The sequence below is a fragment of the Achroia grisella genome, unplaced genomic scaffold, assembly GCF_030625045.1.
Source record: "Achroia grisella isolate CSIRO2021 unplaced genomic scaffold, CSIRO_AGI_Agris_v1 utg487, whole genome shotgun sequence".
NCBI classification, from domain to species: Eukaryota; Metazoa; Arthropoda; class Insecta; order Lepidoptera; family Pyralidae; genus Achroia; species Achroia grisella.
Genome location: NW_026712891.1, coordinates 2,226,280 through 2,240,952, shown reverse-complemented (window position 1 = coordinate 2,240,952; position 14,673 = coordinate 2,226,280). Strand labels below are relative to the sequence as shown.

Here is a 14,673-nt window from a genome sequence, read left to right as displayed (position 1 = left end):
GTTTATATTAAAAGCAAATGCCAATTTTTAATAGTCGTATAAAAATATTTTAATTTCACAATGAATTTTGAATTTTATTAATATATATGATTATTTATGAATGAGTGGCTTTATAAAGTTGACGATTGTGTTTGGTCCGCCTCAAACGCCTCTCAAAATGCAGAAAATAGTTATTAGTTTTATTGTGTAAATATTTAGAATGTTATAATTTTTACGTGCTAGTTATAATAATAAAGTTTTCTTTCAGTAATATGTATTTTTCTTAGTGGCTTGACAATTCCCAATACATGTGAAGATAATTTTCTGACTGCTTTTGGAATGTTTCGTTGGTATTACCACTAATGTTTATGTAATGTATTCAGTGCGTTAATTATTATAACACATATACTCATATAATCACATAATAAGATTGGAGTTTAGCAGACCATCACAATACAAGTATAAAAAATAATAGAAAAAACAGGCCTTAGGGAATAACTATAATAACAGTAAACAATAACTGGCCAATTCGTATAGAGCCACCATCTAGTTCCAATTTATGTATCGCTTGTGTTATGGATACTAAACAACTGATAGAATAACTTAAATATTATTTTATACATACATTATATATATATATATATAATATCAGAAGTCAATACAATAAATCCTTTTTTCCAACGTCCAGTCTCGTTTCCACGTATACTAAAATTGATTGTAAAATAACAAAAAGAAACAAATTTATAATATATAATTTTTATTTACCGTTTTCAGTGGTAATTAATGTAAATAGTGAAAATATTTTTATAAGTAAAAGAAAGCTAAGCATCTTATAAAAATATCATATTTTTATGGATCTAACAGGCTAGGCTCGGCATATTATTGTGTAGTACACACAATAATGATACTTTATTTGACATTTTATTTCTGTAATTATATATCTTAATACTATTGCATGTGTATAGAATTTAATACATTACAAACAATTGCAAGTTTCTCACATCATTCTCTCTAAGAATGAGTGGGGTAGAAAAAGGAGAACATCTTGGAATGCAACATTTATATAATTTAATATCGTGATACGTGTTACCAATCTTCAAAGTACACAAAGCCTTTGTACACCAGTCTCAAATGTATCAATATTTAATAAATATTTACCACGCCGCAGATACATTTTGCCAATACAGACAACAAAAAGCGTATAGTTACTACAATAAACATTGCATTAAACATAAAGTTCGAATTCTGGTAGTGGGTTGAATTCTACAAGTATTATGAAGAAATTGTCATGATAAATACTTTGTTCAAAATTATATTCTAAATTTAAAGAATATTAAGATCTACTGTAAACTTTGTAACAGATATTTATGTCTTGTATACTTTTTCAATAATTAAGACCTGAACATTAAACAAATAATGTTCAGGTCTTTGTTAAAACAAATGTCACATAATATGTCTATAACATTTTGTAGTTTAATCATTTTTGCCCGTTTTTATGACATCTTTTAGGCAGAAGGGAATAGGAACTTAATAAACAATGGTTTGCTATATTTTGACTTCCATTTTGTCATTTTTGCACTACAAAATCAAAGAAAGACACCAGGCTTCCATAAAATTTATAATACAACTTTATTGTAAATATTACAATACTTAACAATAACTTTTTTTATCTGTTACTTACTAAAACGATAATACAGAATCCTATCAATTTTTTTTTCATTTGCCTTTTTTTTATAATATGAAGTCGTGCATATTATGAAATAAGTACATAAAAAGAAAAATAACACGTTAGTATTCCACTGAAAAGCAAGTTACGAGGTGTCCCTAAGTAAATAAAGGGGTTGTTTCATTTATATATCTATACTGCGCGTGATTGCGAATTTCAAAAGCTAACACGATTTTTATACAGTTTCCATCCATATATTTAGTAAATCCTGACGATGTATAATAAATGTTCTACTACCCGTACGGAACAAAACCGGGTTGAAAGTATGTAATAATTTTGTGTATATTTTCAGTCGTTACAAATATGTAGTAAGTGTTCTAAATGTTTAACAAATATTCGTATATACACAAAGCATTTTTTAATAAACCAATCCACTAATATATAATATAATATTATAAATGTGAAAGTAGGGATGTTTGTTACGTTTTCACGCAAAAACTACTGAACCGATCATCATGAAATTTTGTTCACATGTTCTTGGAAGTATTAGAATGACCATAGGATATTTTTTATAAAAATATTATTGAATCAATGCGAGTGAAGCCGCGAATAAAGCTAGTATGTCTATATTTTCTTTTCGTGTTTACTTTTACTTTGCTATACTTATTAGGAATGAAACAAAGTCTTTTTAAATATACTTACTCATCATAACAGTAGTATCCAAATTAGAATCTCAATCATATTACCAAAAAACATGTCCTGCCTACAAATAAAGGGAAAAAAATCTGAAGGATGAAAGAAATTGCTAAACATGTAAATATTAAATTAACTCATCTAATAATCTATTTTTAATTAACTTTACTTATTTTAGGCAAATTGCACGCTCAATAATAAAGTGCATTAATTAAAACTTAGACTTAAGTCTTAGTGCGTATTATCGGGCACTCAAAGTCTGTAATACAAATAAAAATTTGAGCTGCCCAATTTTAAAAATGTAACGAAATAAAATAGTTGCGAGCCGTATACATTTCTGAAACAACCCTTTTCAATACCTGTATTAAGAGTTCATATCAATACTTCGTAGGCGATTGGAAACGGGAACTTTTATTACAACTAGTAGTAGCGGCGTGGTTAGTGCTGACAGAGCGCGATCACATTAGGGCAAGGGTTTGTTCTCGGGAATGGTAGGAGAGGTGGCGCCACTGGCGGCGCGGCTTGCATCGCGCAATGCCTCATCAAAGCTCTGTGTTGAATTCGATCTAGAGGCCACTTTCCCCTGTAATATAAAAAACAAAATTTAGTTTTATAACATTTCTAAAAAATGGCGTACACGATGTTATTCTTTAGGTATAATAAAGATGCGATAATTTATCATATACGAGTTCTGTTAAAGAAGGCACTGTGTGAACACAACACAAAGATATTTAGCGTCATATTATAGCAAACGTAATACTAAAAAGAAGAAACAAAATAAATGAAAGGTAGGTATACAATTAAATCGGTTATAACTTTTTCAACAATTATACATATACATATCATACATTTACCATACGTTATGCAAAACATATTTATGTATTACATTTTACTATATTTTATGTTGCGCACCACAGCGACAATTTCGGACTTAACTTCTGCAATTTGATTACTAGTCTCGTTAGATTTGATCGTAATTTTGTTATAATATTTTCAGTCATTTTCAATCATAAAAAAGAAGAAAGGCCCAAAATGTTGGTACGAACCTTAACATTTTCGTATGCACTGCCTACTCGTTCTTCGATGGAACGGAATGAATCGGAGTTGCGCATCTGGCCGAGTTTGCTGGACACGCCCGCCGTGATGCCGCCCAAGATCGAAGTCGTCTTCTCCGCCGTCGATTTTATCACAGATTCAGTTTTTTGGTATCTAACGAATACAAATGTAAGATTAGATATAAATATGTATCTTTTTTATATTATAAAGAAATAGCTGACCCGACACTTTCTTGAAATTTATCATTATATTTCGCCTAGTTTATTTATCTTTTTAATTTATAGCCTATGTGATTCATCATTTATCAGCCTCATTTATGAGGTACTTTACTGTAAAGATTCGTCAAAATCTGTTCAGTAGTTTTTGCATGAGAGTAATAAATATTCACCCACAAACTTTCGCGTTTATAATATTAGTAAGATTTTGCAAAACACATACTGACAGATCTTCACAAATATGTCATAAAACATATATAAGATCATAAAATTTCATATATTTCAATTAATGTGAAGATTTTACATTAGTTTGAAACTGTAAAGACCTCTATTAATTGGACTGTTTAATAAATATTAATAAAACAATATTAGTAATAGTTACTCCTATAGGCACTTAATTTAGAAATATATATTTAGACATACTTTCTTTCGGGTTAGAACGTTGTAACAAATGTTCTAAAAGCGATCATGCAGTCAAATGCAATTTACCAAATTAGCACTACAATAATAAAAATATATGAGAAATTTATTAATTATCACATACGCATTATTTATTCAATCAAGGTTTATTTTTATTATAATTTTAAAATGAAGTTATTCCTGATCAGAGTTAGTGACAGATTACATTTAAATTACTACATATAGAATTACCATCTTTTATAACATTTGATATTGAAGAAGAAATACATCAGATTTCGTTACATTCAACTTTTATTTAGTTCTAAATTTTTACAAACATTTAAAAAGTAGTTTGTTGTAGGCGGGACACCGACATATACAAATGTAGACTTTCTAATTATACCAAGACTATTTAGAGCGTTGCTGTCAGATACAACAGATAGAAGCCGTAAAGAAACATTTGAAAACACAATGATTGTTCAAATGTAAGTGTAGTATTTTAATTTTACTAATTTATATAAATTTGTGATTATAAATAAAACCAATCGAATAAAAGTGAATTATATATATATACAAAGCACTAAAGTGTAATTACGCATGCATATAGAAATAACTACATATTATAAATATATAAAATTTCAAACTAACAACTTTTCACTAAATACATATAAACGTATATGCTTACATAAAAAATATTGAAAAAAATTTAATCTGTCTGTTTGTTCTTGACTTTCATACACGTTATAAGGAGTAGCTTAGGCTACTTTTAGTTCAGAAATTGTATTTATTTAAAAAAAATCTCCATGGACGAAGTCGTAACTGTTAGTATAGAATTGAAAAGGACATGAAGGAAAAGTATAGTAAATACCTATATGTAAAAAGTAACATAATTTTATTATAATTAATTATTATAAAAAAAAAAAATAAAAAAAAAACACCCGTCTTTAATGAATTAAAAATATTATGAAATTAATTCTGCTTACATTTGCAGAGTTTGTAACGTCATTATGAAAAATAGTTAATCATTTATATAAATATGATAGTTTAGTTTACAGGTGATTCATCTTTTTACGAAAAAAAATCTATTAGATCCTTTGGAATAATCATCATCATTAGCCCACTGCTGGACAACTCTGGGCCCGATCTTAAGAGCTTCTCGTCCAGTTCTTACCTACTTTACGCATATTGTCGCTCCACCTAGCTGGGTGATATCCCACGCTACATTTCCCAATTCGCGGTCTCCGCATTAGAATATGTCCATTCCAGCGATCATCAGTTCTACGACATATATGACCAGACCACTACTACTTCAATTTGCAAATTTATAGGGAATAATTATGGTTTTATTTAATTCATATTGTACTAAAACCATGGGCTATTAAGATATTAATATTTACCGAACAACAAAAATATATACTGTTTTAAATTTGACGTGGTCGTTATTCATACGTTACAATTAGTAAAAATAATGGGGTTTTACTGCTTTTGTTTTTATGGTTTACCCGTGATCATGGCGGTTAAAATACTGCCGAAATATCGAGAACTCAATAAAATAAAACATGGTAAGATCCCGTCATTGTTACAAATTATATGTATAAAAAAAATATAGTATGACTACCCGAGCTTAGACGTCGTTATCTGTTCCTTGATAGAATAGTGATAGATTACGTGCATATACTTACATTGGTGCTTCAGTCACAGCCTTTGTAAACTCTGCCACGCGTGTTTCTATAGTTTGATAGCTGTCGTACAACAAAGCAAATGTGAAACGAAAAGGAACTAAATAAGAAAGCTACCACTTCTACAAGTTACTACCAAGCTCAAGCGAAACGATTCTTATAAGCCAAGTGACAAAGGGTTCCAATTCTAATGTCGTGTTCACAATGATAAAAATGTAACAAAATATTATATTTTTAAACGCTTTGCCTATATTATTTAACACATTTTCACAAGTTGAATTTTATTGTGTTTGATAATATCGCTGTGGTCACGATTTAAGATAAGCAATACGTGTGTAGGTCTATACAGCGTCTACTCGAGTGGATTTTCATTTTTACGGTTTTAAGGTATTGTTTGAAAATTCAGAACATTTTGTTTATACCCTAATAGTGTCAGACAAAATATATAACCATACGACCCATTTTACGGAAATGGTTATGGACGTCTGCAACACCAGGTGTAGTGTGTGTGGTCGACCCTCAAGAAACCTCAATATGAAAAACTTCATGTTAATCTTAATCTTTAAGGAAAACCTTCAAAACCATCATTCACAACACTTCAAAAGAATTAAGACGTTTTATTTTTTAATAAAATTTATGAAGTGAATGGAGGAAATAGACCAAATATTATTTACAGTTAGGACGGCTTCGAGAACAGATAGATGAGATATAACTGTTTAATTTTATGTCTTGTTTTATATAATTGGAATGGTAAACAGGCTGACGATCCATCAAATGGTGGTTACCATCACCTATACATGTACATGAACAGCGCCACGGACACGTTTTCATATGACACCCAGAGTCATTCCAGAGGATTAAGATATCATGCCCCATATCCAGTCATTTTAGTACCTAATCTGACTCTACAACCTGAAACACAGGTGTGCCGATTGGCAGCTGAAATAGATGGGTTCGAGGTATCCATGCAGTCAATTTTTGACAGTTTACATCTGAAAACCTTGAAAAATAAATAAGTGTTTAACTAACTAAAACTAAAATGAAATACGAGTTGGAAATATTTAAATGTATCAAATGTAAATCAAAAGTGTATTTAGAAAAGGTTTCGTTTGCCACTTGTCTACAGGCTCAATTATTAGACCACTACCAAGACTGAATAATAGAATTGGTTCTAACCCTTAAGAAAAAAATATATCCAATGCAAATATATACACATGTATAATCAAAATATATGTGATACTATATTGTATTTGTACTTACACTTGGCTTTCTTTCACGTTTTTCAAACCCTGATTAACATCTTCGGTAATTTCTTTCCACACTGTAATGCCAAGTTTTCGTTTTAATTCCGAACTCTGACGAATCTGTAAAAATGAACATAAGCCCAAGCTAAAAAATATTTTTTACCCTTATTTTAATAATTATTTATATTTTTTTTAATAATTACGAAGTCGCAGGTAATATTTTATACTTATTATAAACACGTGTCCGATTGCTCATTATACGGCAGAACGGACATTAAATTAATGTTACTGACGTTTGACATCGAGATAAAATTGTGTCACTGCCCGTCAGAACGAATCAGTGTCAGCTATCTTCTAGTTCAAAAAGCAGAGAAATTTACGTATAACAGTTAGTGTCATATATTTGTTATTTTAACTAACAATACAATAATTATTATAATTTTAAAACTGTTTACAATTTTAAAATCATAATAATTGATTGAATATCTCATATTTAAACATAAGTTTCAACTGTTTGAACTGCTTCAAGGTTACAAATTAACAAATCGCTTTTAAAATCAGGGTAATTTGTATACAAATTTATATCAGAATCACTGACATAAATTTGTATGCAAATACAGGTACAATATTATGAAAGTGCACCACGCGAAAAAAATTATGAGCTTTATTTAATTTGTGAGATAAAGAAGCATTGAAGAAAATGCTCTAAGCTATTTTAAGCAATGTTTATTTCATTCCAAGTTAAATTTGTTAGGATGACATGTGGCAATCACCATCTATACCTGGTACGTAGACCTGAACAAAATATAGCTTTACAATATGCAATGGCTTAAGTGGAATATGTATATGGAAAACGTTTATTTGTTCATTTAACTACAGATGTTTGTATTTTTAGTCGCGTAGGTTTTAACTTATAATACAAAAATTCCGTCTTTATTTCTTATTAATATAGTTGCCCAAATAGAACAAACTTTTACTCTTGTGGATGTAATGTAATTTTATCGAATAATAATATCTTATATTTAGATAAAACATTATCATAAAAAGAAAAAATTGCGAACGATCGATTGTGACTCATAGGTTTTATTATTTTTTTAACCGTGTCCGTCTATGACATCGTAGCTTATAAACGATTGGACCGATTATGATACGGTTTTTTTTTATTTGAAAGCAGACGTGATCGACATTATTCTTAGTAATTATATACTATTTAATCAGGATAAGTAGGTTGCAACTATATTGCAATAAAAAAAATGTGACCTTGCTCTGCAGCACGGTGCGTAGCGTAGCGATTTCGTCTTCAACACGAGCCAGTTCGCGGCTCCACTCGGCGCGTAGCTGGTCCGCCTGCTCGGGCGTGAGGCCGGCCAACTCGTCCACTAATGGGCTTTCTGGCACTGAGCCTGCACCCGCCATCGCTTCCTCAGCTGCACAAATGAAAAAAATATAATAAATACTGGTAGATCAACTAAAACAAGATTATTGTATCAACCAATCAACAAAAATAAGGTTATTGTTAAAAATAAGAGGTCATACATAAATTACAACGCACCTCAAGGCAAACAGAAACAGTGTGACAAGGAATGGGATGGATCCTAAATTTCGTGACGTCACATTTCAAAATGTAATATATCTAAGAACAAAAAGCTGAAATATGCACTATTAATAAATAACTTAAAAATATTTACATAATATTTAATAAAATTTCAATTTAGACTTGGAGGCGAGCACAAGGCCCGGTGGGGTTGGGGGTTGTTGAAAAAAAGAGGATAGCCAAGGGGCTTTTGTATACTCAATAAGGATTGAGTATATAAAAGGCAAACCAACTTTAAAGAACTGCAAACCCGCAGGTCTTAAGAAGCGGCCGACGGTCTCTAGACTAGACTAGTCTCCAGCTAAGCTAACTAAGGGCTGGCTTTAGTCTACACACCATTGGGGGATTGAAACTCGACTCAAGACGTCATAATTTCGATCCCCGATTGAATGGCCAGGGCGTCGACCAGAACAGTTTCTGTTCATCTTCTTCATTGGAGGTTAGCGGACATCGTGGATATCTTAACTTTGTCCACCCACAGTTTGGAACCGGGATCCATTGCTAATCCCTTAGGTTCTTTAGCCCTGAATTTATCGCACATCGGAAAGCTGTCTCATCGAGACAAGAACGAGCAAAAAAGTTTTGTGTTGCACTTTTAAATAATCCTTGTAAGTTCACATTTTACAAGTCGAAATGTGTGAATACAAACTACCAACCAGCACTAATTTATTAGGCTCAAATATAAAAACACAATAAGATTAAATCAGTCGTAGTGATAAAGGCAGACCAGTTCCTACAAGCAGCACTCTTTCACGAGTATGACGGATGAGCCAGCCATCACTGCGCTCGACCATATTTTAGAGAGCCCAATGACCCGGCCCACCACGCCGCCACATGTCTGGCCATTTTAGTGAGCATGACTACACATTCCACTCGACCTCGTCATAGCTACTTAAAATTACTATATGGTAGTTCAAAATTCAAAATTCAAAAATCATTTATTCATGTAGGACATTTTAGCCGCTTATAAACGTCAAATTTTTACATTATAATTTTATTTTTTCCCTACCGTTAAGGAAGAAGAACAATGATTTGTATGTAAACACAAATTGTGAGAAAGGAAAAGTCAAGAAATAATTACGTAGGTCAAATAACGGAAAGTTAGGTACTGCCCCTGTAAATAATTACTTCCCGTGTCGCGATTGAAGATTATGTCACATTTTTCTCAGTTAGATATTATATACTTACTCAAAGACTATTAAATCAATATACGAAACATATTGATTTTACGTATATTGATTATTAAATTTCACGTTCAATTCTTTTGTTTTCTAAATTCATTAGTGAATAATCAAAATATATTTTTGGATATCTCTATGACTTCTTTAGTGTCATTGTATTTTCATTAAACTGTTAATTGTTTACAAGATAGTACAGTGTCGTATTTTATAAATTGGTCTTTTTGTTTAAACGTGATTTACAAATTCGAACACGTTACTTTGTAGATACAAACTCAGCGTATTGCATTGTTTCCATAATAGTTACCTTCGCTTCTATTATGGTGTAGTATGCTACTATGTAATTATTTTTAAATTAGACATTACTATTTGCAAAATGAACTAATAAAAACAATGTTGATAAAAAAACCCTGGACAATTTACACAAAGCCATATAGTCGTAAGCTTCTACTTAACTTGGCCGATCCAGACAAATACAAACCATCATACTCATGATTACAAATATTTTGATCGTGCGAGGAATCGTACCCATGACCATTATGAACCAAAGGCGGTGTACAAAGAAGCTAGACCACCGAGTTAGTTAATGTCAAAATATAATAAAGTCAGTAACAAAATATTAGCAGTTGTCTAAATCAGTTACTCAAGTGTGGAATCTATTTGTAAGTAATCGATTTTTTAATCTTAGAATATTTTATGGAAGTTTTTATCACAGATAGCAAATGGTTATAAAAAGGCCTCTATGTATAGTAACTGCGTATGCTATGACACGTGCTACATAGGTACATATGTATTGTAATATTGTTTAAGTATAAAGTAACAACTTACTATGCATTAATAAGTTAGTTTTACGCATATCATGGGAATTTTCATTTAGTAGTTTTCATTCATAATAAAAATTGATAGAACAACCTTCAATCTTTTTCTACTTTTAAGTTTAGAAAAGATAAACATGTATAAGTATTGATTATAATATAAATTTATTGTCATATTATTACAGCTGTGTAATTTATATTCAGGATTAAAGAAAAATTACGCAGCTGTAACTATTGTCATTAACGTTGGTAATAAGATGTGAGTGAACCTTTACACAGCTTTAGTCATTTAGTTATCACATGTGGTTCAAGAGGCAGAAAATGAAATCTGATGAAAAACGAATCAAATTTCGTTTAGTCTCAACTTCACTTATCAATAATCGTAAGGACCAAGATTACACGTGGTAAAGGAAATTAGATACGATAATATAGAGAATTGAAAATACAATAGAGACGATACAAACCTCCAAGAGTGATACCTAAAAACTTCTTGTAGTTGGTGTGGCTGGAGACTCTGGCAAGATACGGCTTCGATAAATCTTGAAACGTGACGCGAACTTCACGCATTTTTTTCCTAAATATACGTAACCGGCGACGGCGATTATCCATATAGAATTCGGTTTCAATACAGAGCGCGGACTCTGCAAGGTCAGGAAGAGCACGCCAGTCAGTCTCGGGATCGTCATGCGGCCAGCTGGTCAACTCTTCAGCATCGTCTAGTTCATCTACGGCTAAATCGAAGCTAGGCGTGGAGTCGTCATCTGGTGGTACGAAGTACGGATCTTCCATATACTCCAAGCTCGTTGGCTCCACGCCTGTATTTATCGTTCCATCGCTCGCCATACCCCGATCCACTTATCTGCCTCTTCCGCGAGAGTATAACATATTTTGTATATATGTGGTTGAACTATCCAAGTTGGCTCTCTTTACTAACGTCATTTAAAAACAAAATATCAATCAATCAATCATATCAATCTGTGTGCAATTTTACTAATTTTAGCATTACAAACACGGTCTCACTTTACAAAAATATAATGTATTTTCGCGATACATTATACGCGACTAACGACAGCAAAACATGCACAGCCGGCGCGCAATAAAGTCGGTTTCTTCCGCCACGTCGGTCGGACCCCGACCAGCACACCCGCCCGCGCCCGTCTCGCGCCGCTGCCTGAGTGCTCGTGTTTGCCACTTTCACCAACAGCCATGCGAGCGAGCTCCTATCTTTGTGATTTAAAATATGATATTGACCTCTAAGAAAATTACAGTAACGTAATTCATAATGCCATAAAGCACATCTTCATGCATATAGTAACACTGATGAGTGCCAGCTACGCAGTTACAGTTTTCTAAAGGAACTACAACAATGAACAAAACAACGTTGAGTTCACTTTGTGCTTGCAAAGTTTATTGACAGTGCCTGCGGCGAAAGGCTGGCTTCGAACGGCGTGCCGCGGTGCTGGACCAACACACTGGTTACATCATTTTTATCTCGACGAAACGTCACAAAAAACGTTGATTGCAAAAGCCGAACTTATTGTGACTCATTCTCATGGCGCACGATTTCCTTTTAGAATAGGTAGCTAATTTTTACAACAAGAAATATTTGGCCATTTGTAATTTCATTTTTTTTTATATTGAATCCCATACTATCTACTAATAATAATATTTTAAATCAATTACCTACTTAAAAAGTATATTGTATACAATATACTTTTTTAAATGTGCTATTTTAATGGCGTTTTTGGATTATTGAACAACTCTTAAATGCCACAAGTCTTCTTTCAACTCTGAACACCTCATTAAAGCATCAAATAAAAATTTGTTTACTACTATATATTGTATACTACTATATCCAATGTAAAATTAAAGAAAGCAAGTGTTCTCACTTGCTTTCTTTAATTTTACATTGGATTTCAGCTTATATTTACTGCCTGCCAGATGTCTACCCTCCTTCGCAATGCTTTTGTTGGTGCCTTAATCCATCAACAATGGTACCTAGCAAAGAATAGAATGTGGGAGAAAGGAAGTTGGAAATATAATAAAAATAAGTACATATAAGATTTCCAAATTATAATGTTATTATAATACAATGGAGATAAATCATATTATTTCTCCTTCTTTTAATGCTATAAAAGTGAATAATAGTCTCAATTAGTTCAGTCAAAGTAATTAAGGAAGAAAATGTAATAAAGTCCCAAGATACAGTTAAATAAATGTAAAAATCTCACCAGTGCAGTACTGCAGTGCAATGATATTAATTAAAAAAATATTACATAATGTTCTAACATTATGTAATATTTTTATGAAAATGAAATATAACAGAATTCTAATACTATTTTATATTATATTCATAGTTCAGATAATTCTTCTTCTAATATATTGTCAGAATAAATATTCTGCTGATTTACACACATTATACATAGATATAGGTTAATTATAAAATAGCTTAGTTTAACTATTTTGAGAGTATGTAATGATAATTTTATATAAATTAAACATTAATAAATATTGGTCTGCTATGAACTTTATGTAAAGTATATATCAATAATTTATTCAAATTTTATTTCTTTCAAATTCTCATGGCACAAACTTTTATTATATACAATATACTTTACCTTAAATAATAAAAAACAAGAATCGCAAATTGTAAAAAGTTATATTAAAATAGCAAAAGAAATTAATTATATTTATTTGGCACATAATTTAAGTAAACATCTAATATATACACATGAATTGACATATTGTTTCTTTTTCAACAAAGTTTTTTGCAATGAGTCCTAAGATTATGAGAGTGAATATGTTCTGTGATACTGTCAAGTAGAGTGGCTTCCCATTGGATACTTCTACTCATCTGCAGCCTAGAGTTACTGCCGGTCTTCTAGCTCCAGGATATAATGGTGTTTTAATTGTATCACATACCATACCACACTAAGTTGCAGGGTAAGTTTTTAGGGTGATGGATCAATTCTTTGATCCAATGGATCAATTATTTGGATAATAAGAATGGACATAAATGTACTTTCATAATTAAAGAATCTATGTGGCTACAGTATCTAAACAAATACTTTGTTTTTAAACAAATACTATAACTGTTTTTAAACATATACTAATATTATAGTATACATCACACAATTATTAATCAATCATATTTCAGACACTTGGCCTAATAATAATATTCCTGATGATCTTAATGGTTTAATAAAAATTCTTTAATGATAGCGGATTCCATATTTACACTACAAACCGAGTCTGAGTTTCTATTCTCTATGTATTTACTAGTTTAAAAAGTATATAAAAGTTAAGGAAGAAAGAAAAATATTTTATTCAGTGCTTTTCAATAATGTTATAATATAAAAAACAAAGACTCGTTTTACTTTAGGACTAGACAGCACATAGTGCTTATACACTGCTGTGTTAGTAAGAATATGAAATAAAATGAAGGTAAATTAGAAACTAGGTTTTCTATATAAGTTTTCAATACTACGTCGGTACTTAATTTTTAAATTTAAATACGGCTATGTAGAATATAGGAAAATATACTTAATAACAATTACTCGAAAGTAATTTTTAGTGGATCACAATAAACTATCATATGACATGTTAATATAGCATGGATTTTCTAAAACAGACATGGTTTTTCGAATCTTAAGAGTAACAAAAGCATATGTAAAAGACACGCAGGAAGACGAATGTGTTGTGTTGATCACTAAGTTTACTCACCTGTTTGGACTCCGCTCATTTTAGATCGAAACTAAATAAATAGCCAATTCTGTGCCTCAGTCTTGTATATGTAAATAAATTTCAAAATATTTTTTAAGATGTAAATTATTAATTTCTATGTGGTGAAATTCTATAAGTAATGAGAATAGAAAAATGTTTAGGTATGACGACTATGACATATTACTTTTTTTTCTTATATGGTACCTACTTCACTAGTCACCCCGATTTTAGGGTATTTCGCCAAAAGCAAAATGGGGACAGCTTTGTATCGGAAATTTAGAATTAGATTAAGGATAAGTCTTAACCTATCAAGTCCCTAGACATACATAAGATATGATAGTTACAGAAACTTAATAATATAACACAGAATACAGTAAATTAAATTGTAGTATTACTTGGAGTTTTATAAATAATAAGAGATTTACACTGAAA

The 14,673-nt window shown here is 31.1% G+C and overlaps 1 protein-coding gene across 3 annotated transcripts; it reads right to left on the bottom strand.

The window, feature by feature from the left end:
- Positions 1 to 719: 719 nt before the first annotated feature.
- LOC131845975 (tumor protein D54) lies at positions 720 to 14,427 on the bottom strand. 3 transcript variants are annotated; one of them, XM_059195155.1, is made up of 6 exons: positions 14,242 to 14,427; positions 8,192 to 8,358; positions 6,948 to 7,051; positions 5,691 to 5,750; positions 3,385 to 3,547; positions 720 to 2,921 (listed from the first exon to the last, which is right to left on the bottom strand). In XM_059195155.1, the coding sequence occupies exons 1-6, from the start codon at positions 14,258 to 14,260 to the stop codon at positions 2,802 to 2,804; spliced, it is 633 nt and encodes a 210-aa protein (XP_059051138.1). In that variant the 5' UTR covers positions 14,261 to 14,427; the 3' UTR covers positions 720 to 2,801. The 3 variants fall into 3 exon arrangements, with proteins under 3 accessions (XP_059051138.1, XP_059051136.1, XP_059051137.1); XM_059195153.1 differs by lacking the exon at positions 14,242 to 14,427 and adding an exon at positions 10,983 to 11,835; XM_059195154.1 differs by lacking the exons at positions 5,691 to 5,750; positions 14,242 to 14,427 and adding an exon at positions 10,983 to 11,820.
- Positions 14,428 to 14,673: the final 246 nt, after the last annotated feature.

Bases quoted from the DNA above. Each gene is read 5' to 3' on its own strand.
- LOC131845975 (XM_059195153.1), bottom strand. From the start codon at position 11,361: ATGGCGAGCGATGGAACGATAAATACAGGCGTGGAGCCAACGAGCTTG. The intron at 7,052-8,191 runs GTCACATTTTTT...TCATTTTTACAG, and splicing joins GCACCGTGCTGCAGAGCAAG to ATTCGTCAGAGTTCGGAATT. The intron at 3,548-5,690 runs GTAAGTATATGC...TGTATTCGTTAG, and splicing joins GCTGTGACTGAAGCACCAAT to ATACCAAAAAACTGAATCTG.